The sequence below is a fragment of the Nomascus leucogenys genome, chromosome 18, assembly GCF_006542625.1.
Source record: "Nomascus leucogenys isolate Asia chromosome 18, Asia_NLE_v1, whole genome shotgun sequence".
NCBI lineage: Eukaryota > Metazoa > Chordata > Mammalia > Primates > Hylobatidae > Nomascus > Nomascus leucogenys.
Genome location: NC_044398.1, coordinates 54,814,585 through 54,840,249, shown reverse-complemented (window position 1 = coordinate 54,840,249; position 25,665 = coordinate 54,814,585). Strand labels below are relative to the sequence as shown.

Genomic DNA, 25,665 nt, shown 5'->3' with positions numbered 1-25,665 from the left:
AGATACACTGTCCCTTCTCCATTATCTATCTCCATCTCAAAGACTAATCTGTGTCACTCGAAAATGGCAGTCTTGGTTCTTCAGCATGAAAACCACTTAAGGCCTCATTGCTTCCCTTCACCCTAAAACAGTATAAGGAGTCCCCTGAAATGTGTGAAGTGTTTGAAAGCTAGATGGGCAAAAGTCAAAACACAAATGTATATGCTGTTATTGGGACTACTCACCCCAGAAATATTAAAACATTAAAAGTTATAAAATCCAATTATTTTCCCTATAGAGGTCCTGCCTTAAACTAGCAAGCCCTTAAAAATCTTTATAGGCACTCAGATACCTAAAGAGAAAGAATGCTGGAGACAGAGTCCTGGTAGTCGTACCTGTATTTCCCTAAGTACTATCTAAACACCTTCCTTCCTATAAGCTCCCACTTACAGATCCCTCTTCTGCAGGGCTCCATAGCATCTCCAACCTTTAAGTCTTCAGCCTATGAAAGCACAAATTCCTGAAAGGATGGTCTCAAATGCCCAAGAGTAGGAGCTCTCTATTTCTCTGCTCCTGGAAAACAAGCTAAATGGGGTCTCTGTCATTAGCCAGCAGCACAGGCATGTTAACAACTACCCAACTCCATGATTTGGGTTGCTCCATGACTGACTTGCCAGCTAATCCTACCCCTGCCCTACCCTACATGTCCATGAGAAGGACATCAGAGAATTGGGAAAAGAGGCAGAGGTGAGGGGACACTTGCCCTGGGCCACAGATCTATGTAGTTCAGCAGCCTCCAGCTCCAAAGTACTTGAGGGGCTCAAAGCCACAGATAAGTTGAGGCAGAAGTAGTTATAGCACATTCCTATTGGCTGTAGAGACTCTTCCCAGTGGCTCAAATTATTTTAACATTTTTCAGTAGAAACCTTGAGAGTTTGTCAGTTTCTCCAATTATACAAAAAAGCAACAACCTGTTCAGAACTCCCCTGAACCTCCTATTTTAATAGGCCTTTCTAGATAATTCCAAACATCCTGTATCCTTCATTCCAGTAATTTATCATGATCGAACTTGTCAGAAATCCCAATATTCTGATCTCTTTTCCAAAAGCCCAGTTCCTATCCAACCCAGTGCTGTTTCTCTTCAAACCTGGCCTTCCTCTGCTAATTCCATTCTTTCCTCTTCCCCTGGGTTCACTAGATCCACTCATCCTTTCTATTATTAAAATGTTAACCTGTAGGATGATAAGGAAGAGTACTGGGCTCTGAAATGAGTTTGAATATCATATCCAAATAAATCCCCTTAATCTCTTTGAGTTTCAGGTTCTCCATCTGAACCATTTGACCAAGATGTTAAACACAGATTGAAGTACTAGATGGCATTCTGATTAGTCTGATTCCTTAAAATCCTGAAATTCTAGGTGCTTTTGATTCTGTTGATAGGAAAATGAGGAATACTTCGCTGGCAGAAATGGAAAAAAATAATAGAACACAGTTGGCTGGATAAAGAAAATGTGGTATAAATATTCCATAGAATACTAGGCTGGAGTGCAGTGGTGCAGTCTGGGCTCACTGCAACCTCCGCCTCCCAGGTTCAAGCCATTCTCCTTTCTCAGCCTCCTGAGTACTGGGACTACAGGCACACGCCACCACACCTGGCTAATTTTTTGTATTTTTAGTAGAGACAGGGTTTCACCATGTTAGCCAGGCTGGTCTCGATCTCCTGACTTTGTGATCCGCCCACCTTGGTGTCCCAAAGTGCTGGGATTACAGTTGTGAGCCACCACACCTGGCCCTATGCAGTTATTTAAAAAAAAAAAGAGAGACAGAGAAACAAAATCATATCCTTTCCAGCAACTCAGATGGAGCTAGGGTACTAGCCTAAAGGGAAAACCAAACTGGGAAGTCAGTAGATAGAGAAATAAATCAGAAATATCCTCTAACTGGATGCTAAATATAATTAACACAATATGGTCTATAGCTAAATAGCTTTCACTTACAGTAAAATAATTCCTTTACAGGACTTGTGTGGCCTGCTTATGTAAAATGTATGGCCCTGTGGCTACAGCTAAGTGAGATCTGGCCTAAAACCTTTGATGATAAAGTCAAAGTACTAGTTACCCCTGCAATTATCAAGCATATTAGGACAAATTGTTGGACTAACCAGGCTCCTAAGAAAAACTCTGAGAGTTAACATATAACTAAACGTAGGTCTCTGAATTGATCTGATTTGGACCTGTACCTTGATCCAGTGCTGCACAAGTCTCTATCAATCTGTTGAGGGGCAAGAGAAGGGATTTGGGAGCCAAGCAGGCTGATGGTCAAATCATGGGTCAGTTGCTTGCTAACTGTGAGGTCATGGGCCAATTAATCAACCTCTCTGAACCACACAGTTGGGTTATAATATAGCACAGATATTTTGCAAAGCTGTCGGGATGACTAGATGGAGAAGCACATAATATAGTGTCTACCCAGAGTAGGGCACTCAACAGTTTCTTTTCTCTGTATTCCTTTAAATATATTTTTAAAAATCTGTAAAATACTACCTGCTTAAGGAGTCTTCAGAGCTTTCATCCGCTATTAAAGAGAAAAGTAAAACACATTTTAAATCAACAATAGAAAAATATATAAAATTTAAAGAATAAGACTGATGATTTGTTAACAAAGTATCCCTCTGGGACTGTGTCTGGAGACTATAAAAGAATTAATATCCTATATAAATATTCCATTAAACTCACATGTATAGAAAAAAGTTAATCTTCCCTGCAGACCTGCCACTCTTCTCCACTCACCTGACAATTTCTTACTCCTTATGTCCAGTTTAAATGCTTGTGCACAACCTGGAAACCTATGAATCAGCTGAGATTTCTCTCTGCCCCTTAACTTTTTACACTCAATAATCACTAAATCCTATTAACTGTACCTCTCTTCTGCCTTTGCCTTACATTTCCAATACCCCTGGAAATATAAACATATTTACTTAATGTGTTATTTACTTAATATAATATTTACTTAATATGTTTATATTTCCTAGTTAAACATGGACTCTTAACTGATGGCTTTCACAAGGAAAAAAAAACCCACGCACTCTTAATGTTATTTCTTAAATGAAAAAAAAATTTAAGCAAAACTAATAAAAAAGTCATAACATGAAGAAAAAGACCAACATTTTAAAATGAATAAACTGGCCAGGTATGGTGCCTCATGCCTATAATCGCAGCACTTTGGGAGGCCAAGGCAGGAGGATCACTTCAGGCCAGGAGTTTGAGACCAGCCTGGCCTAACATAGTGAGACCTCATCTCTAAAAGAATAAATAAAATGAAATAAAATTAAATTAATAAACTGAGCTTCCTAACTTTATGTATTTCACCATGGATGGTGAGAACCTCATAATGGATGAATACTAGTCCAAGGATTAGTGACAAGGAAACTATGGCTTTAACTACTGCAAAAGCTTCCTTTGTTCCCCAATCCCTTTACATGGTTACCTTCCATCTACCCTGTATATGAGGGGCCAGCAAACTAGAGGCCACAAGCCAAATCCAGCCAGCCATACGGTTTTGTAAATAAAGGTTTACTGAAGCACAGTCATGTTATTCACTTACATATTATGTATGACTGCTTTCATATTACAATGGCAGGGTTGCATAGCTATGACCTAGGTTGCATAGCACCTAGGCCGGGTGCAGTGGCCCACGCCTGTTATCCCAGCACTTTGGGAGGCTGAGGCGGGCAGAACATGAGTCCAGGAGTTCAAGACCAGCCTGAGCAACATGGAGAAACCCCGTCTCTACTAAAAGTACAAAAATTAGCTGGGCATGGTAGCACGCACCTGTAATCCCAGCTACTCAGGAGGCTGAGGCAGCAGAATTGCTTAAACCCAAAAGGCGGAGGTTGCAGTGAGCCTAGCCAAGATCACACCACTGCACTCCAGCCTGGTCAACAAGAGCAAAACTACGTCTCAAAAAAAAAAAAAAAAGAAAGAAAGAAAAAAGAAATAAAATGTTTGCATTCTGTAACATTAGAAAAATGCTTAGTATCTAAAAGATACTTGACAGTTATTTGCTAAGTAAACAATTATAGAAATCAATTAAAATATTTTCATTGAAAAAACAAATGAAATAAGAACAGCTCTATTCTATTATGAAAACTTTAAAAGACCAAAACTATATCTGTTCCATATTCATATTTCTTGCAACTTGCAAAACCTAACCTATAAAAGTTCTTTGATAAATATGTACCAAATTAAATGTGTCTTCATGCAGTTCAGATTATAAAATGCATTTGGTGTCACATCCAGGTAGCATAGTAGCATTTTTGTTACAGCGAAACATTTCTGGCCGGGCACGGTGTCTCAAGCCTGTAATCCCAATACTTTGGGAGGCCAAGGCGGGCAGATCACCTGAGTTCAGGAGTTCCAAGACCAGCCTGGCCAACATGGTAAAACCCCATCTCAACTAAAAATATAAAAATTGGCAGGGCATGGTGGCAGGCACCTGTAATCTCGGCTACCTGGGAGGCTGAGGCAAAAGAATTGCTTGAACCCAGGAGGCGGACGTTGCAGTGAGCCAAGATCGCATCATTGCACTCCAGCCTGGGCAACAAGAGTGAAACTCTATCTCAAAAAAAAAAAAAAAAAAAAAAAAAAAAAAAAAAAAAAAAAAAATTTCTATACTTACTTTTTTTTTCCTGTTTTTTTTTTTTTTTTTTAAGAGTCTCCCATTGGACATTTTTGTACTTTCATTATAATTTGTTGAGCCCAGAGTTGAGATATTTGAATATTCATTATGATAATCTTTTGGCTAATGATAACAGTGTTTCATTCTAGCAAGATTACTGTTATCATGACAATTATCCAGCAGACAGAAGAACACACCTGTCTTTTTTTTTTTTTTTTTTTTTTTGAGATGGAGTCTCGTTCTGTCACCCAGGCTAGGGTGCAGTGACGCAATCTTGGTTCACTGCAACCTCCACCTCCTGGGTTCAAGCCATTCTCCTGCCTCAGCCTCCTGAGTAGCTGGGGTTACAGGTGTGCGCCACCACGCCCAGCTAATTTTTGTATTTTTAGTAAAGACGGGGTTTCACCATATTGGCTAGGCTGGTCTCAAACTCCTGACCTCATAATCCACCCACCTCGGCCTCCCAAAGTGCTGGGATTACAGGCGTAAGCCACCACACCTGGCCAGAAGAACACATCTTGTTCTACATGTATCTCATTCTATTTCAACTTAGGCTGCATAAAGTCAGTAATAATGAGATTTTGCTGGTATAAGAATAAGTAACATGACTTGTGCTTCTCAACAAGGAATTGTTTTTCTGACTTCTGTATTCAGTATCTTTAAAAAATAATTTCCTATTGGTATTGGTGCACACTGGCTAAGTTTTGCAGTTCTAATTGCCATTTGTTTATGGTACCAGAAAGGTACTGTTGAGTTCCCACTTTTAAAGATAGTTAATTTTTAGTGACCCAAATCACTATATAATGACCCTTGAACAACACAGGTTTGAAGTGCACAAGTCCACCTATATGTGGATTTTCTTCATCTCTGCCACCCCAAGACAGCAGGACCAACCTCTCATCTTCCTCTTATTTCTCAGCCTACTCAACATGGTGACAACCAGGATGAAGACCTCTATGATAATCAACTTCCACTCGATGAGTAGTAAATATATTTCTTCTTCTTTAATGATTTTCTTAATCATAATTTCTTTCTTGTAGCTTACCTTACTATAATACATTATATAATACATATACGTAATACATGTTAATTGACTATTTATATTATCATAAGGCTTGCAGCCAATAGTAGGCAATTAGTAGGTAAGTTTTGGGGGAGTTGAAAGCGCAGATTTTCAGCTGCACAGGGATCACCAGTCCTAATATGCACGTTGCTCAAGGGACAACTGTAATTAATATTCATGTAATAAACACAAACCATTTATTATAAAAATAGAAGATCCATTTTTTATAACAAGTCTAGTTCATTATAATGCAATTATAAAGGAAACACACAACATACTAACTTAAAAACCTTTTTTCTTATTTATACAAAAATTTCATATAGGAATTTAGGGACGATAATTAAGTAAATGAATTTTTTTCAGACAGTACCGTTTGATACCATAAATATCTAGAAGTAGCTTCTTAAATAATTCTGAATTCTAGATTACCAAGAGAAATTAAGAAAAAATACACATGCACCTTATACACTGATTTTTTTAACTGCTTTTCTGTGATCAACACTTCCTTACTTTTACTTTTTTATCCGTGGTACTATTACCAAGAGTAATTCACTATTGAAAGTCTTACCTGAATTACTATTTTGAGAAGAATTTTTAGGTATCCTTTCTTCTTTATATTCTGAAATTAGTTGGTGACTGCTATGTATAGAAAAATGTAATAAAATTATGTTAATACTAATACAAAAAATATTTACCAAATATCTCAAAATCTTAAAAGTATTTCAGCTAATATCAGAGCTAATAGCAGAACTTTAATTATCCCATACACTTCAAATATGTAAGCTCTACAAACTTTTTTGTTTTTTTTTTGTGTTTTTGAGACAGAGTCTTACTCTGTCGCCAGGGCTGGAGTACAGTGGTATGATATTGGTACACTGCAACCTCCGCCTCCTGGGTTCAAGTGATTCTCCTGCCTCAGCCTCTCAAGTAGCTGGGATTACAGGTGCCCATCAGTACACTCAGCTAATTTTTCTGTATTTTTAGTAGAGACAGGGTTTCACCATGTTGACCAGGCTGGTCTTGAACTCATGACCTCATGATTCACCCACCTTGGCCTCCCAAAGTGCTGGGATTAGAGGCGTGAGCACTGCCCCCCACCAAACTTCTTATTAAGCTTCAAATTAAAGGAGAAAAAGAGTAAAGTGAAATAGTTATGAAGTGAGGGCAGCATAGCTCAGCAAATTAACTAGAGTTAGCCTGACATAATGGAAAGTGTCCTGAACCCAGAAGAAGTCCTAGGTCTATAACCAACAGCTATTTGTTCTTGGACAAGAGGCTTCTCTTAGGCTCAACATCATCTTCTAAAACATAAGGATTTTATTGCCTTATTTCACTAGAGTTATGAAGATTTAACAAGATAATACTTTTTAAATGCTCAGAGAAATAGTAAAGAAATGGAATAATTTGTTCCTGAATTTTATTGCTAAAATTATTTTGGAATCCCAAATAAAACCCAATTACACGTTTCTCCAAAGGTTCTAATATTCAAATGTTGCCATTTTCAGAAAATGTTACTAAGTCCTAATTTTGGTTATTAGTTATTCTATTCTTTGTGGTTTCCAATCTCAGTGAATTTCATAATTTGTAACTGAATTCACTTATAAATATAGCACCTCATTAAATTAGATAACATAATTGTCCCTTATTACTGAACTAACTGATCACAGTGAGGGCAGAAAACTAACAGATGTTAAGGCCTGTTTTAGACAACGACTATTGCTTCTCCACCTCCTCAAACTCTGAACCAGCAGATCTTTGTTACACTGGTGCTTAATCTTCATGTTCATCATTCCAACTGATGTGGAAAACAAAACTCTACTTTTATTTAGAGACAAGGTATCATTCTATCACCCAGGATGGAGTGCAGTGGCATGGTCATAATCCACTGCAGCCTGGAACTCCTGGGCTCAAGCCATCCTCCTGCCTCAGCCCCCTGAGTAGCTAGGACTACAGGTGCACACCATCACACCTGGCTAATTTTTCTTCATTATTTTTTGTACCAATAGGGTCTTGCTATGTTGCCCAGGCTGGTCTTGAACTCCTGGCCTCAAGCAATTCTCCTGCCTGTGCCTCCCAAAGTGCTCGAATTACAGACGTGAGCCACTGCACCTGGCCTCACTTTTATTTTAAGTTCCATGAAGGAGATGTGAATTGATATTTTCTCATTTCTGTGATACCGATTAACAACATATTTGCACATAACATCTCATGTGTTAGCTCTATTCTCATTTCACAGATCACCTTACATGAATATTTGTCATGAAAATCACAATTTCAATACTGGGTGCCACCTTTTTGCTTTGACTCACACTGTTAGCAAATAGTAAAATGGCCTTCCAGGGACTGTGCAAAATATGGAACGCTTCAAGAATGTGTGTGTCATCTTTACAGGGGCCATGCTGATCTTCTCTGTATTGTTCCAATTTTAGTATATGTGCTGCTGAAGCAAGCACAAAGCCCGACTTTTACACGTGGATACTGATGAGTCATGGAACAGGCTTAGCTCTGTTCAATCCAACTAACCTACTTTACGCTCAGAGAATTCTGTTGAATGGCTTCCTTGTGAGGTACAATCTGAAAATATTTTAAAAATTTAAGGTAGAGATGCAAGTAGCTTGGGAGATTTTCATTATTATGAAAAACAGATCACTTTAGGGGTCAACCACAAGTTGGTGGCCACTACTCCAGCGAAGGACAATATGGAACCTTTCACTACCTAAGAAAAGGTGCTCCACAGAATGTAAAGGGGCTTTGGAGTACATACCTGGTAGCAAAGAAAAAAAGAAACTCTGATCTCTTCCTGCAACATTATTTGAACCTGACAGTTGAGAACAATCCCAACTAATATTTGCTAGAGAAAAGACAAACAAAAGCCTCCATGGATAACTTACCATGAAGGTCAAGGCTAAGTCAAGGCTAAGATATGGTCTCCATATAAGGTTTTGAGTGTAGAAGAAGGGTCAATTTGCTCACTCTGTGTGTGGCTAAAGCTTCCAGAAGGCCAGCTGCCAGAGCAGGGTGCTGGTGCTTTAGGAACAATGGCTGGGCATATAAACACATGTATGTGAACTTAAAAAAAGTCCTAACTTTAAAGTCTACATATGGATCCCCATGAAGGCTGAGGGATCTCAATCAGTAAGAGCATCCTTGTAGCAAAGGTCAATCATTTCCAGACTGCAGGTCCAGTCTCAATGGCAACAATGCAGCAACAGAATCACTGGTAACAAAAGAATGATTAGAATGTCCTTTTTCCCCTCCTGATTTATAAAAGAGGACTGTCTTCCTTGGACTTAAGGAACCCCTTCGGTTCTTGAAAAATTCAAGGCAGAGGGCATAGCAGATGGCCCCCAGGGGACAGTTCAAGATTTTCTGCCAAACTGGACATTTCAAGACCCAAATAACCAACTAGAAAAATTAAACATGTGATAGTATTTTTTTTCCCATGCATAGGGGTTATAATTGGAATGAAATGAATGATATTGGGATCCCTATGGATTAAGTTCGTAAAAGTCCTGAGATAAAAAATTCTACACCCGTCTGGACACAGTGGCTCATGCCTGTAATTCCAGCACTTTGGAAAGCGAAGGTAGATGGATTGCTTGAGCCTAGGAGTTTGAGACCACCCGAAGCAACATGGCAAAACCTCATCTCTACAAAAAATACATAAAATTAGCCAGGCATGGTGGTACGTGCCTGTAGTCCCAGCTACTTGGGAGGCTGAGGTGGGAGAATCTCCTTAGCCCACAGCTTGAGGCTGTGGTGAGCTGTGATCATGCCCCTGCACTCCAGCCCAGGTGACAGAGTGAGACCCTGTCTCAGAAACAAAACAAAACAAAAAGAATCCTACATGCATTGCTGCTTCTAACTAGTCTAGCCTTTTGCTTGATTTCTGGCTGATGAAGTAGGCTAATTTACTGCCATTCTAAAATTACCTGACCCAAACTGTGAAATCTCAACTCATGTATAAGATGCAATCATTATAATTATTTTAAACCTCTATTTAGCGTTAACTAGACTTTTATTGTAAACATTTACATACTAAACCACTAACAGCATATTTTTCTGTAGTCCATCCCTAGACATATTGAGAAAAAACATGAAAACTCTGCTGAACAAAAAGCCTGACTATACTTGATGATTCATAAAATATAGTGGGCATGAGGGGTGTTCTAAAATAAGAGAGATATGGCCAGCCATGGTGGCTCATGCCTGTAATCCTAGCACTTTGGGAGGCCAAAGCGGGTGGATCACTTGAAGTCAGGAGTTCGAGACCAGCCTGGCCAACACAGTGAAACCCCATCTCTACTAAAAATACAAAAATTAGCCAGAAAATGCTTAAACCCGGGAGGTGGAGGTTGCAGTGAGCCGACTGTGCCACTGCACCCAGCCTGGGCAACAGAGCAAGACTCCATCTCAAAAAATAAATAAATAAAAATAAAATGAGAGGTAATTTCACCCCAGGAACTTTAATGAAGTTATGTACACAGATAATTTGATATATTTTATCAATTTAGTATCTTGCCTGTCTGTGTAGAATTAACTATTTACATCTATTAATAGACATAAGCATCTTGGGTGCTCAAGTGCTCATCTTTGTAAATTACCACCAAGGCTAAAAGGAAGGGACAAAAAAGAGGCCTCTTGTCTCACTGGGGTATTACATAGTAGAAGTTCTTTGATGGCAAAAACCTATGCTGAGTTTACTTATCTAAAGAAGGCAAAGATTTAAATGAAGAATTCTCCATTTCTTCTCTAGTCTTGATATATTACAATTGAAAGTCAGCTAGGGGTCAGATAAGAGCTATCTGCAGGCTTAAAACAGTATTAATAATAATGGTGGCCAGGTGCAGCGGCTCACGCCTATAATCTAAGCACTTTGGGAGGCCGAGATGGGTGGATCACTACAGCCCAGGAGTTTGAGGCTAGCCTGGGTAATATGGCGAAATCCCATCTCTACAAAAATGCAAAAATTAGCTGGATGTGGTGGCACATGCCTGTAGTCCCAGCTACTCAGGAGGCTGAGGCAGGGGGATTTCTTGAGCCTAAGAGACAGAGGTTGCAGGGAGCCAATATCACCATTGCACCCCAGCCCAGGTGACAGAGCCAGACCCTGTCTCAAATAATAATAATAATAAAGGTAATAATCGGAGTCACAGTAGTTCAGCTAATGATGCTGATAAGCGTGCGCTAGGCACTGAATCAAATGCTATATAATCTTACTTAAATACAACCACCTTGAGATATATTTAGTATCCCCCTTTTTATATCGGAAAACATATTTTGTGATAAGTAAGGTCCCCAAGCTTACACACTTAACAAGTGGGAAAGCAAGGAATTAAATCCAGTCTTGTGTGAATTTAAAGCCTCTTTTCTCTTTATCACCCATCTATGGCTTGTCTTCAATAAAGGAAAAGTTTATCCAATAAAAGCTGTCTTTCTTCCCTTTGTCCATACCAATTAAAAATAAAAACATCAAAATATACTAGAAATAGAAAAGGAAAAAAATAATGAAACTATAGTATCTGGCAATAGCAATCAACAATCACCCAGGGATAACCTAACATCTGTATTCTTCAAAGAAAGCAACTTAAAGCAAAGAGGCACTCAAAAGACAAAAACTGCTATTGATGTTTAATACAGCATTTCTGAAGGAAAAGTACATAAGCAGTGGTTAGAACAATACCATGAAAGGGTGAAGAAGTTCAATATTGAGTTAAAAAGTGGCTGGGCTCAGTGGCTTAACGCCTGTAATCCCAGCACTTTGGGAGGCCAAGGCGGGCGGATCACGAGGTCAGGAGTTCAAGACCAGCCTGACCAATATGGTGAAACCCCATCTCTACTAAAAATACAAAAATTAGTCAGGTGTGGTGGTGTGCACCTGTAATCCCAGCTACTCAGGGGGCTGAGGCAGGAGAATCGCTTGAACCCGGGAGGTGGAGGTTGCAGTGAGCTGAGATCGCGCCACTGCACTCTAGCCTGAGTGACGGGGGAGACTCCATCTCAAAAAAAAAATAAACTAAAAGTTAAAGTCCACATTTTATAAAACTAATAAAACTGATAAGAAACCTCTTTAGCTAACAGATCACATGGCCAAAAACATGGGTTTACAAATAACAAACATCAGTCAATATTATAAGAGAAGATGAATCCTACTGTATAGTCTTCTTTTATATTGCCCAATCCAAGCAACTGCTTTTCTTCCTGATTTGTGTTGCTATTTGTCACTATATCCCCATAATTATGTTAACCTTCTTATTAATTTAATATTTCTTACTTGAGTGAGAAACACCAACAGAATCACTGTTGCCCTCAAGAACAACAAGCAGGTTTAAAAAACCTGTAACATGCAAAACACAGATCTAAAAAAACTTTTAAACACACAAGTTTAAAAAACCAAAACAAAACCAGCACTGTACCTTTCCAACTTATCCACTGCATTTACATTTGCTTTTTTCTTTATGAAAAATTCCACCATTTGCTGCTTTTTTCCACTTACTGCAAGTAAAAGTGGTGTGAGGTCATCCTGTAAGACAGCAAAAAACAATTTAAAATGCATAAAATTACATATTTCTCGGCTGAACTGAAAACCCTATGTCAGATCCTTTGAACTGAAACATATAAAATAGAAAACAAATAAACAACACTTGCTTCCCTTGGAAACGCCCCTCCTCTGCCTCACCACATGAACTCCAGTCATCTCCAAAACTCCAAATTTTTACCGGTTCTAAGAATATTTGCTTCTATCACACCATTTGGCATGGCATGTTCTATTTATTGTACTGTTTCCCATCAAAACCAAGAGCTTCTAGGCTGGGCACGGTGGCTCCCGCCTGTAATACCAGCAGTTTGGGAGGCTGAGGTGGGTGGATCACCTGAGGTCAGGAGTTCGAGGCCAGCCTGGCCAACATGGCAAAACCCCATCTCTACTAAAAATACAAAAATTAGCTGGGCATGGTGGTGGGTACCTGTAATCCCAGCTACTCGGGAGGCTGAGGCAGGAGAATTGCTTGAACCCGGGAGGCAGAGGCAGAGGTTGCATTGAGCCGAGATCGCGCCTCTGCACTTCAGCCTGGGAGACAGAGCAAGACTCTATCTCAAAAAAAAAAAAAAAAGATTTGCCTTTAACAAATTGTGTTTTCACAAGTATTTACAATAAATGCATAAAAGAAAGGTGTACTGCCTAATGCTTTTTTAAAAGTATCAACATTTAAAATAAAATCTTAGACAATTAAGTTATTTTAAAATACTTTCATTCAGGGAATGCCTGTGCTTCCAAATGTGGAAAACTAACCCTTACATATGTCACTGTTGAAACGAATGCATTTCAAATACTGTAAAAATAAAGTTGGTTGATCTATACCTTGTTTTTTGCTTCAATATTTGCATCACACAAAAGCAGCTTTGTTGCTACTGATATGTCCTCATTATAGACAGCATAGTGAAGAGCAGTGTTGCCATGGACATCTGCAAGATTTGGATCAGCACCATGTTCTAGCAGAATAGTTGCACATTTCTCTTCCTGGCATTGTACAGCCTGGGAGTATTAGACCAAGAAACAGATCATAAATTCTAGGAATGCAAAATAAGCACTCCACAGGTTTCACCAATTAGTTATATTTTAATGAGATAAATTCATTTTCATTCTATGTATTTAAGTCAAATCCATCTCATGCTGAAAGAGCTGGCTACTATATACCTTCATCAGAGCTGTCCTGTTTTCGTTGTCACAGACATTGAGCTGGCATTTTCTGTCCACCAGGAGAGTTACTACTTCTGGATGACCATTGGCACAGGCCAAATGTAGAGCCGTCCTATGAGAGGGACAGGACTTTTTATAAACTGTAGTGTACTGTCTCAAAACATACAATGATTCATAAAATTATAAACATTAAATAGCATGTTGATAAGGTTTGGCCGTGTCCCCACCCAAATCTCATCTTGGCTGTGTCCCCAACCAAGTCCCAAATTGTAGTTCCCATGATCCCTACGTGTGGTGAGAGGGACTCAGTGGGAGGTAACTGAATCATGGGGGTGGTTCCCCTGTGCTGCTGCTCTTGTGATAGTGAGTTCTCACAATATCTGATGGTTTTTTAAGGGGCTTTTCCCTCTTTTGCTTGGCACTTTTCCTTGCTGACACCATGTCAAGGACATGTTTGCTTCTCCTTCTGCCCTGATTGTAAGTTTCCTGAGGCCTCCCCAACCAGGCTGAACTGTGAGTTAATTAAACCTCTTTCCTTTATAAATTACCCATATAATAAAGGGTATGTCTTTATTAGCAGCATGAGAACAGACTAATACACATGTTAATCCTCCGCCTTCAAAACAAGTATTTAATTTTCTTCTGAAAACAGTACAATATTTATTAGCTCTTACTACTCACCACATTAATGAAAGAGCAACCTATTTGAATAGAAAAGGCCTGACCTTTAGATTCCGTTCAACTTGGGGTTGAATCCTACTTTAAGCTGTCACTTACTCATTATGGCTTAGCAAGTGCCTCAGTTTCCTCATCAATAAAATGGGGATCAAAATAGTAGCTATCTCATAGGATGCCACTGGGATGCTTAAATGAGAATCTGTGCAAAATGTTTAGAACAGTTCCTAGCACAAATAACAGCTCAATAATTGTTAGATATAATTACCATTACTACTGTTTAACAAAGATGTTTTAATTAAATGAAATGATAGAATTATACCTAGTTGACAGTATGTTTTAAAGATCAGAGATAAGGCCAGGCATGGCGGCTCATGCCTGAATCCCAGAACTTTGGGAAGCTGAGGTAGGATGACTGCTTGAGTCCAAGAGTTTGAGACCAGCCTGGGCAACATAGTGAGACTCCATCTCTACAAAAATTTAAAAAGTAGCCAGGCATGGTGGTGCACACCTGTGGTCCCAGCTACTCAGGAGGCTAAGGCCAAAGAATCGCTTGAACCTAGGAGGTTGAGGCTGCAGTGAGCTGTGATCATGCCACTGTACTCTAGCCCGGGCAACAGAGAGAGATCCTGTCTACAGAAAAAAAAAAAAAAAAAAATTAGAGATAACACTGTATTTCAGTGATTCTAAGATGCTCATTTTCTCACATTTCAACATCTCTGACATTAGAATGCCACTTGTAATTCATGATTTATTACAACTATAATTGGAAGCATTTTTAAAATTGAAAAACAAATTTTTAAAACAAAGTAATTCTTACTGTGTTTTCAAGAAACTTCAACACAAAGGAAGCTCAGGATTCAAATGAATAGGTTGGCTCATTTTATTCAATATTTAGATTTATAGAATATATGCAGATATTTCCAATGACTAATATTTGTGTTTAAGACATAAATTTTCAAAAGGGCAGTTAAAGGTTATCTCTTATAATTTTCTACCTTCAGAAACACTTTTGTTTATAAAGAGGGGTTGGGTGCAGTGGCTCACGCCTGTAATCCCAACACTTGGGGAGGCCGAGGCAGGCGGATCACTTGAGGTCAGGAGTTCAAGATCAGCCTGACCAACATGGTAAAACCCCATCTCTGCTAAAAATACAAAAATTAGCCGGACATGGTGGCATCTGCCTGTAATCCCACCTACTCGAGGGGGCTGAGGCAGGAGAATCACTTGAACCCTGGTGGCGGAGTTGGAGTGAGCCGAGATCATGCCACTTTACTCCAACCTGGGTGTCAGAGCATGATTTCGTCTCAAAAAAAATAAATAAATAAGAGGAGGGACAAAAACCTTCAATTGAGATTGCCCTAATGGTCTAATTTCAAATCTCTCAACTTGCTCAGGCTGGGCAGGTATGTAAACATAAAGGTTTTGAGGATGGAAAGGTCCTGAGAGATAGTAGACTATGTTTTCACCTGCAATTGCCTTGACCTGAATGAATGCACTCCACTCTGGCCTTTCTTTCCTCTTAACTCCTAAGGAATCCACAAATCCACTTTGGATTACCCTCTTCTAAGGCCTGCTCACACCCTTAACAGGCCTTTTCATATGGGATCCCAAATGGATTCTCCCTCCCACCAACAGCTCTCATACTTGACCAACATCTGTCCTCTGTAAACATTCAAATATTCTTTGCCAAAACAAATGCTAAGAGACCAGACCAGTCTCAACATAAGTAGCCAAACAGCTCACCAGAATTTCTCTCAGGCTTGATTTCCTGGGGATGAGTTAAATACCTGCTTCCAGAAGTGCAGGAGATTCACATCAAGCTCTCTGAAGACAATTTTATGTGAGAAATCAGCACCTTTCCATCCTCCCTGACAGCTTTGTAAATTTGTCATAAAATGCATTCCCAAATTCATAGCAGATTAGCTACATTATGTATTACAATGCTAACGCAAGACTGAAATAGTTTAGAACACCACACAGCACTTATATATATATATGAAGTTCCTGTTGTGAAAGGGGAATAAATACCATATCCATGACTAAAATAGGCATTCACCTCTGACAGAAAAGAATTTGCATAGAAGTAAAATCCTCACTTCAAAGATATCAACTCTAGCCGGATGCAGTGGCTCATGCCTGTAATCCCAGCACTTTGGGAGGCTGAGGCAGGCAGATCACCTGAGGTCAGGAGTTCGAGACCAACCTGGCCAACATGGTGAAACCCTCATCTCTACTAAAAATACAAAAAAATTAGCCAGGCATGGTGGCGGGTGCCTGGAATCCCAGCTGTTTGGGAGGCTGAGGCATGAGAATTGCTTGAACCTGGGAGAAGGTTACAGTGAGCTGAGATCATGCCAACTCACTCCAGCCTGGGAGACAGAGCGAGACTCCATCTCAAAAACAAAAGAAAAAAAAAATCAGCTCTGCAAATCTTCATGTCCGGTACTGTTATGTTTCCAATCCAAAGATCAAGTCTATATTCTACCACATTTTATTAAAATATTACACACTTACATTAAGAAATATGCTTATAACTAGCGGTGGTTCATGCCTGTAATCCCAACACTTTGGGAGGCCAAGGCAGGCAGATCACTTGAGGTTAGGAGTTTGACCAGCCTGGCCAACAGGGTAGAACCCCATCTGTACTAAAAATACAAAAATTAGCCAGGCATGGTGGCACGTGCCTGGAATCCCAGCTACTAGGGAGGCTGAGGCAGGAGAATTGCTTGAACCCAGGAGATGGAGGTTGCACTGAGCCGAGACCACACCATTGCACTTCAGCCTGGGCGAAGAAGCCAGACTCCATCTCAAAAACAAAAAAAGGCCAGGTGCAATGGCTCATGCCTGTAATCTCAGCACTTTGGGAGGCTGAGGCGGGCAGATCACAAGGTCAGGAGATCCAGACCATCCTGGCTAACACAGTGAAACCCCATCTCTACTAGAAATAAAAAAAAAAAATTGGCTGTCCCAGCTACTCAGGAGACTGAGGCAGGAGAATCGCTTGAATCCGGGAAGCAGAGGTTGCAGTGAGCTGAGATCTGGCCACTGCACTCCAGCCTGGGCGACAGAGGGAGACTCTGTCTAAGAAAAAAAAAAAGAGAGATAGTAGACTATGTCTGCTACATAACAGGTATTCAGGTTATGACTGATGAATAAATGGATTGAAAGAATGGAAAAATCGTTAGGGAGTTCAATATTTTTAAATAAAATTCTTATAAAGTAGAGCAATTCTTTTATTCTTTTGCAATAATATTTATCTTTTTTTTGTTTTGTTTTGTTGTTTTGAGATGGAGTCTCGCTCTGTCACCCAGGTTGGATTGCAGTGGTGCAATCTCGGCTCACTGTACCCTCCACCTCCCAGGTTCATGCTATTCTACTGCCTCCCTCAGTCTCCCAAGTACCTGAGACTACAGGTGTGTACCACCACACCTGGCTAATATTTGTATTTTTACTACAGAAGGGTTTCACCATGTTGGCCAGGCTGGTCTCAAATTCCTGGACTTAAGTGATCTGCCCTCCTCAGCCTCCCAAAGTGCTGGGATTACAGGCCTAACTAAGCCATTGCATCCAGCCTAATTATCATTTATATTTGGTATTTTATTGTCATAAGGACACAACTAAAATAAAATGATTGTACTTGTTTGCATATATAATAAATCTATAATAAAAACATGTATATGATAAAACGTATACATAAAATCTATAAATACAGATAAAAAGATACCCTTTACTTTTTCTTTTTTTTATTTTTATTTTTTATCTTCTTAATTTTTGGTGGTGAGAACAAAGATCTGCTTTACCTTTCATTTTTAATAGAGACAGGGTCTTGCTATGTTGCCCAGGCTAGTTTCGAACTCCTGGGTCAAGCAATCCTCCTGCCTGGGCGTCCCAAAGTGCTAGGATTACAGTCATGAGCCACTGGTGCCCAGCCAAGATCCCCTTTACTTCTGAAAAGGATAAAAGTTGTCAGACGATAGCAATCCACCAAAAGAAAAAAAAGAAAGTGGGAAATGATTTTTATCTGTACAAGATTCATATTCCTCTCTTCCCAAGGATTACTTCATTAATAATAAATTTTCACTAGAACTTTTATACATTCTCATTGCAGAAATCATAAAGAAAAAGGAAAAAGTTTTACTTATTAAACAAATGCCCAGAAATAACAAATTCTACCACTTTTTTTTTTTTTTTTTTTTGAGACGGAGTCTTGCTCTGTCGCCCGGGCGGGAGGGCAGTGGCGCGATCTCCGCTCACTGCAAGCTCCACCTCCTGGGTTCACACCATTCTCCTGCCTCAGCTTCCGGAGTAGCTGGGACTACAGGCGCCCACCACCACGCCCGGCTGATTTTTTTGTATTTTTAGTAGAGACGGGGTTTCACTGTGTTAGCCAGAATGGTCTTGATCTCCTGACCTCGTGATCCGCCCGCCTCGGCCTCCCAAATTGCTGGGATTACAGGCGTGAGCCACAGCGCCTGGCCAAATTTTACCACGTTTTGTACATATTTTCAGCTAACACAAGACCACAGTCTGTATGTATAATCGAACTTTTTTTCTCACTTGAGATACCAAAGTATATCCTCACATGCCAATACACTTCTGTATCTATTGCCACTTTCTTCTTCTTTTTTTTTTTTTTCTTGAGACAGAGTTTTGCTCTTGTTGCCCAGGCTGGAGTGCAATGGCACGATCTTGGCTCACTGCAACCTCTGCCTCCCAGGTTCAAGCGATTATCCTGACTCAGTCTTCAGAGTAGCTGAGATTACAGGCTCCTGCCACCATGCCTGGCTAATTTTTGTATTTTTAGTAGAGACAGGGTTTCACCATGTTGGCCAAGCTGGTCTCGAACTTCTGACCTCAGGATATCCGCCTGCCTTGGTATTCTAAAATGCTGGGTTTACAGGCGTGAGCCACCACACCTGGCCTTTATTGCCACTTTCAATGGTCACATATTATCATGCACTGACATTTATTCATAAAATCCATTCTATGGGTTCTTCTTAATACACCGCTTAAGCAATGCTGAGAAAAATAAATTATTGTATATCTATTTCCTAAAGGCATTTTATTTCTTTTTCTTTTTGAAAGATAGGGTCTTGCTCTGTTGTCACTGACATACCTCACTGCAGCCTAGAACTCCTGGGCTCAAGTGATGCTCCTGCCTCAGCCTTCCAAGTAGCTGAGACTATTAGAGATGGGGAGGGAAGGGGGGGGCTCTCGCTATAATGTCCAGGCTGGCCTTGAACTCCTGGCCTCGAACTCCTGGCCTCAAGCAATTATCCCGCCTCAGCCTCCCAAAGTGCTGTGATTACAGGCGCGAGCCACCGCGCCTGACGAATAACAGATTTTATAGAAATAATTTTTAACCCAGAAGTTGCTGTATTATGGAAACTGCTTATCTCATTATGCATCTTTCCATAAAGTATATGACCTTATGTCTTAAATGTGTACATTAAAACGCTGTACGTGCTTTTGTTCGTTAATTCACTTTAAAATTGTCACTAAGTGCACTCTAAGGGGATTTCGGGGGGATCGGAAACCAGCTAGAGTTCTGTTTTTGTTTTTCTGCTCAGAAAGGCGGCCTGGGCGCTGGAGCCTTGCAAGGTGTCACCGTCCCACGGGCTGCGGGGCCCGCGGGAAGCTGATCCAGGCCCTGGGTGGCTCCCACAAAAGGGGCCCCTCTTCCTGCCCGCCTACTCCAGTGGCACTCAGTCCGGGCTTGCGACGCCTATTACCTGTTCATCTTGTCTCTATCATTCAAGCCATTCTTCCTGAGCAAAAGGATCTGCTGCACTTTCGCCACATTACCCGCGCTGGCAGCTTTGTGGATCTTGCCGAGATCTCGGTCTCGGACGTGGTAGCCGGGCTGCGCGTAAGCGCCCTCCCCGGGCTCGCCTCCGCCGCCCGCGCTGCTTCTCCGCCGCCGCGCGAAGGAGCCCAAGGGCGACTCGCCCTTCTTACTAAAAATCTTCTTCATGGCCCAGGCGACCAGGCTTCAGAGACACCTCATGTCTCTCTCGGCTCTTAACGGCCTCCGGAGCCTAACATAGTAAGTCAGCCCCGGCTGGCCGCAGCCTCCCAAAGGAAACTCCGCGGTTTCCAATCTCTCCCTCCGGGTTACCGAGCAAGCGATCCCGCTAGACAAAAGTGCGCATGCGCGCCTCAGACACCAAGGTCCACGCGCGTGCGCACGAAGGCCCAGTGGACAAGAGTGCTCCGTGCGCATGTGCAAGGCCCAGGCCTCGCAAATCTCGGCGACTGGGACGAGCCCTGCTTTCCCGTCAAACAAATGTCGGTGGGAGTTTGGGTGAGTGTTCAGGACGTTTGCGAAAAGAAGCCTCGCGCCTGTGGGGAAGCAGCCTTTACGCATGACTGGGACTGGAGTAGCGTGGAGTTTTAAGATGCTGAAGGCCTCTTCTCCGAGAAAACTCCCCTAAGTAACTCTCTCAATCTCCCTGTCTCTCAGTTTATTCCCCTTCCATGTCCCTTTGGGTCCCAGCTGGTCTCCATGAGAACTTAACAGATGCAACAACAGAGGGCACAGGATTTCGGAGATCGTGGCAATATGTGTGAAGTGCAAACTTACGAGGAGAAACCAATGCACATTCTCCAGAAGAAATGAAAACGCATTTCTGCGTGCCTCCTTCCCCCACCCCTCTGCCTTTGGCCCAGCCTTACGTTTTATTTTATGCTTTTAATTTTCCAAGGTTACATCTCTTTCTTCTTCTTTTTTTTTCCCAGCAGAATCTCGCTCTGTCGCCCAGACTGTAGTGCAGTGGTGCAATCACGGCTCACTGCAGCCTCCATCTCCTGGGCTCAAGGATACTCCCACCTCAGCCTCCTGAGTGAGTAGCTGAGACTACAGATGCACGCCACCACGCCCGGCAATTTTTGCATTTTTTGTAGAGACAAGGTCTCGCCATGGTGCCCAGGCTGGTCTCCGACTCCAGGGCCCAAATGATGCTCCCATCTCAGCCTCCCAAAGTGCTGGAATTACAGGTGTGAGCCACCACGCCCAGCCTAGATTGAATAATTTGACAACAAATTGGAATTAGCAACGCAGACGCCAAGTGTCTGGAGTCTCAACAGAAATTCCTGCTGGAGTGCACCTCCATAGCTCTGGACAGCTCTAGGGTCCCTTGTGGAGGAGGTGGCTGGCCCCAGAACAGGTGTCTTTATTGCCAAGTGAGAAATGAGCAAAAACAAAACAACACTTCTCAGGCCTCTCCAGCTTAGCTAGATCAAATGATTTTGATGTGGGAGAGTGGTTTCCACTATCATCACCAAGAATTTTCCTCCTACACTAGCCCAGCTAGAAAGTTATGTTGTCTCCTCAACATTCCCCAAGGTGATCTATGAAGCTAGTCAAGTCCCAGCACTTTGGGAGGCCGAGGCAGGTGGATTACCTGAGGTCAGGAGTTCGAGACCAGCCTGGCCAACGTGGTGAAACCCCGTCTCTACTAAAAATACAAAAATTAGCTAAGTGTGGTGGCGCATGCCTGTAGTCCCAGCTACTCGGGAGGCTGAGGCGGGAGAAACACTTGAACCTGGGAGGCAGAGGTGACAGTGAGCTGAGATCACACCACTGCACTCTGGAATGGAGACTCTTGGATGGAGACCAAGACTCTATCTCAAAAAACAAAAACAAACAAAAAATACTCAAGTGTGGAGAACACTGACTCTGAACAGAAGACTCTGACATTTCCTAATGCAGCCTGAAATTAAGGCCAAAGACATTACCAGTCTGGATGGATATAGGAATCACACACCACTCTCCAGGTAAGTTGTAGAGATTTGGTTGACTATAGTGTTTTTGTATAGACCAGAGATACCCAAGGACTATATGTTAGGCCAGCTCTGATGTGTTGAATTCATCAGCCAAATGCTGGATCCCCAAAAAGTTTCTTGGAGTTCATTGAAACCTAAGATCTCCCATTCATATGGAAATTAATTTCAGATCCAGAGCAGACACCCTCTAGAAAGTTGTCACGTGGAACTCCCATGCCTGTCTAAGGCTAAAGTAATGCCCTGGTTCAGTTTTCCTATACCCTTATTTAATAATTATGTCAATGAAATTAATGTGTTAGGGGAATATTTGTTATATAGTGAAAATCAACTGAGATATGAATGCCTTAGCAAATCCCTTAGATAAAGCTTTTTTTTTTTTTTTTGAGCTGAAGTCTCACTCTGTCTCCCAGACACCATATCTCGGCTCACTGCAAGCTCCGCCTCCTGGGTTCACACCATTCTCCTGCCTCAGCCTCCCAAGTAGCTGGGACTACAGGCTCCCATCACCACGCCTGGCTAATTTTTGTATTTTGTTTAGTAGAGACGGGGTTTCACTGTGTTAGCCAAGATGGTCTCAATCTCCTGACCTCATGATCTGCCCGCCTTGGCCTCCCAAAGTGCTGGGATTACAGGCGTGAGCCACCGTGCCCGGCCAGATAAAGCTCTTTAATTCCAGTTCAAGGCTGTCACCCATGTTTTCTCCTTTTAAGAGTTACCAAGAACTCATCAAACCCTTTTCCAAAACTGGTTCATTCATTCTTTGAAATGTGTCTTCCCATGCATTCTGCGGTGTCTATTGAGCAATAATGAAACTATAATTAAACCATGATTAGAACATAAGGGCTCAAGTGTGTTGAGGCTCATCTGCTTGTAACTCCTGGAGATCCAAGACCCGGGATGATCACTGTAAGGAGGCCACCACATTAAACAGAAACATGTTCTGGGAACCTTCTTTATTCTAGGTATTGTGAGAATCAGTGAGGAAGCAACAGATGTGTCATTCTTCATTCAGGGAGGGAGGCAAATTTCATGTTTAGTGCCACATTAAGGAGGAGCACAGAGGGCCTATAGAATCATGTCAAGAGAAGCGTGGTAGGTCATGGAGAGAGGCACATGAAGAAGTGATGTCAAAGCTGAAATTTAGGGCTGGGCATGGTGGTGCACGCCTGTAATCCCAGCACTTTGAAAGGCTGAGGCTGGTGGATCACTTGAGCTCAGGAGTTCTAGATCAGCCTGGGCAACACAGCAAGACCCTGTCTCTAAAATTAAATTAAATTAAATTTTAAAAGCTGAAACTTAAAGAATAAACAGGAGTTTGTGAGAGGGGGGGAATATGGAAAAAAAAAAAGTACATCCTAGAAAGAGATAATGTACCTGCCAGGTTTCAATCAGGAGAGAAACCGCCTAGTAACCTGAACAAGAAAAATTTAATACAAATAATTATTTACTATAGAAGTTTGGCATGGTAGCTTGTGCCTGTAATCCCAATTACTTGGGAGGCTGAGGCATGAAGATGGCTTGAAGCCAGAGGTTCGAGACCAGCCTAGGCAACATAGCCAGAACATGTCTCTAAAAAGTTTTTTAAAAATTACCCATGGCCAGTGCCGGGTGCAGTGTCTCACACCTGTAATCCCAGCAGGGATTACATATCTTGGGAGACCGAGGTGTGTGGATCACTTGGGGTCAGAAGTTCGAGAGCAGCCTGGCCGACATGGTGAAACCCCATCTCTACTAAAGATACAAAAATTAGCCAGGTGTGGTGGCAGGCGCCTGTAATCCCAGCTACTTGGGAGGCTGAGGCAGGAGAATAACTTGAATCCAGGAGGTGGAGGTTGCAGTGAGCCAAGATTGTGCCATTGCACTCCAGCCTGGACAACAGAGCAGCCTCCGTCTCAAAAAAAAAAAAAAAAAAAAATTAGCCATGCCCAGACATGGTGGCTCATGCCTGTAATCCCAGCACTTTGGGAGGCTGAGGTGGGCAGATCACTTGAGGTTAAGAGTTCAACACCAGCCTGGCCAACATGGTGAAACCCTGTCTCTACTAAAAATACAAAAAGATTAGCCAGGCATGGTGGTGCATGCCTGTAATCCCAGCTATTCAGGAGGCTGAGGTGGGAGGATCGCTTGAACCCAGGAGGCAGAGGTTGCAGGGAGCTGAGATCGTGCCTCTGCACTCCAGCCTGGGTAACACAGCAAGACTCCATCTCAAAAAAAAAAAAAAAAATTTAGCCAGGCTCAGTGGCACATACCTGTAGTTTCAGCTTCTTGGGAGGCTAAGGCAGGAGGATCACTTGAGCACAGGAATTTGAGACCAGCCTGGGGAATATAGCAAGACCCATCTCAGGCCGGGTGCGATGGCTCACGCCTGTAATCCCAGCACTTTGGGAGACCTAGGTGGGTGGATCACGAGGTCAGGAGTTCGAGACCAGCCTGACCAACACGGTGAAATCCCATCTCTACTAAAAATACAAAAATTAGCTGGGTGTGGTGGTGCATTCCTGTAATCCCAGCTACTCAGGAGGCTGAGGCAGAATTGCTTGAACCAGGGAGTCAGAGGTTGCAGTGAGCTGAGATTGCGCCATTGTACTCCAGCCTGGCAACAGAGTGAGACTCCATCTCAAAAAAAAAAAAAAAAAAAAGGAAAAGAAAAAGACCCTATCTCAAAGAAAAAGAATTATTAACTGTAACAGTAGTATAAAAGTGAAAAGAGAAATCTAAAGAATCCCTTAGGGTGAGATTATACCCAAAGTATGAACAACTTAAAATGGGTGGCTTCACAAGGCTGGGGATTCAGATGTCCTTGGAGAAGGTGTGGGTGCCAAAGTCAGAGCTGGTCCACAGTATTGAGCAAACAGCAAACACCCTTCTGGAGTACCAGGGGCCCAATCTGATAGATGCATAGATGGTGTGAGGAGGCAGGAAGCCCAGTTCCCCACACAGCAGTACAAGGCTTGGGGGTAGGAAGTTGTTACAAGCCTGCTCACAAAGACCATGGTGTCCATGTTAAAAGGGTTACTGGCTGGGGCCAGAGCTCAGGGTAGTCAAGGAACTACATGCTCTGGGAATGCACAGCCTGGGCAGAGCACTACTGGCACTGGTGTAGAAAGAATACGAAGAAGCAACCCAGCAGCACAGAACCTGGGCCAGGGCCACCCCTCGGTCTCTAGGCAGGCAGAAACAACCTACTGGGATGCAGATGAAATGAGGTTGGTAGTCAGATGCAAGGGAAAGTCAAATGCAAATGGAGTCAAACTTCTCTGCCACCTAGGAGGCTATAATCCCACCTCCTTCACCAATGTTTGAACCCCCCTCCCAAATTAACCCCTTCTTGAGTACTCTCCTTCAGCCCTAAGGTACCCTTTAGATTTCTCTTTCCATCTTCATAATTACTCTCATCTCATAGCTTAGTAATTCTTTATATTAAACCACACTAAATTGCTGTGTGGTTTCTATGCTGTCACTGGACCCAGATTGATACAAAGGCCATGGAGTCGCACTGTTTGGATCTGTCTTCAGGAGACCCTATTGTGGAGTGCACAGTTGAACTGTAGCCTCCAGCTGGTGCTTTCACCAGGACCTTGCTTCTGCCAGGCTGCTTCCAGCCAATGACTGAGCACAAAGAGGATACAAAGCCAAGCCATTTCTGTCCAGCATAGGACTCCTCTACAGGCTTATGCTGTAATCCCAGCACTTTGGGAGGCCAAGGTGGGTAGACCACTTGAGGTCAGGAGTTTGAGACCAGCCTGGCCAACATGGTGAAACCCCATCTCTACTAAAAATACAA

General features: G+C 42.0%; 1 protein-coding gene and 1 non-coding gene across 8 annotated transcripts in view; both read right to left on the bottom strand.

Moving 5' to 3' along the window:
- Positions 1-20,242, bottom strand: part of ANKRD26 (ankyrin repeat domain 26) — a 100,316-nt gene extending 80,074 nt beyond the window's left edge. For 6 of the 7 annotated variants that reach the window (XM_030798274.1, XM_030798275.1, XM_030798280.1 and 3 more), the window contains exons 1-6: positions 19,829-20,242; positions 13,416-13,530; positions 13,080-13,253; positions 12,136-12,242; positions 6,288-6,358; positions 2,523-2,553 (exon numbers count right to left, since the gene is read on the bottom strand). In XM_030798274.1, the coding sequence (XP_030654134.1) occupies positions 2,523-2,553; positions 6,288-6,358; positions 12,136-12,242; positions 13,080-13,253; positions 13,416-13,530; positions 19,829-20,070 (740 nt within the window). In that variant the 5' untranslated portion in view covers positions 20,071-20,242. Of the gene's footprint in view, positions 1-2,522; positions 2,554-6,287; positions 6,359-12,135; positions 12,243-13,079; positions 13,254-13,415; positions 13,531-17,896; positions 17,924-19,828 lie in introns of those variants that run through there. The other variant, XM_030798278.1, reaches the window with a different exon arrangement.
- LOC115831416 lies at positions 8,068-8,172 on the bottom strand. The gene has a single exon (XR_004026915.1). It is a non-coding gene; the product is annotated as a U6 spliceosomal RNA (small nuclear RNA).
- Positions 20,243-25,665: the final 5,423 nt, after the last annotated feature.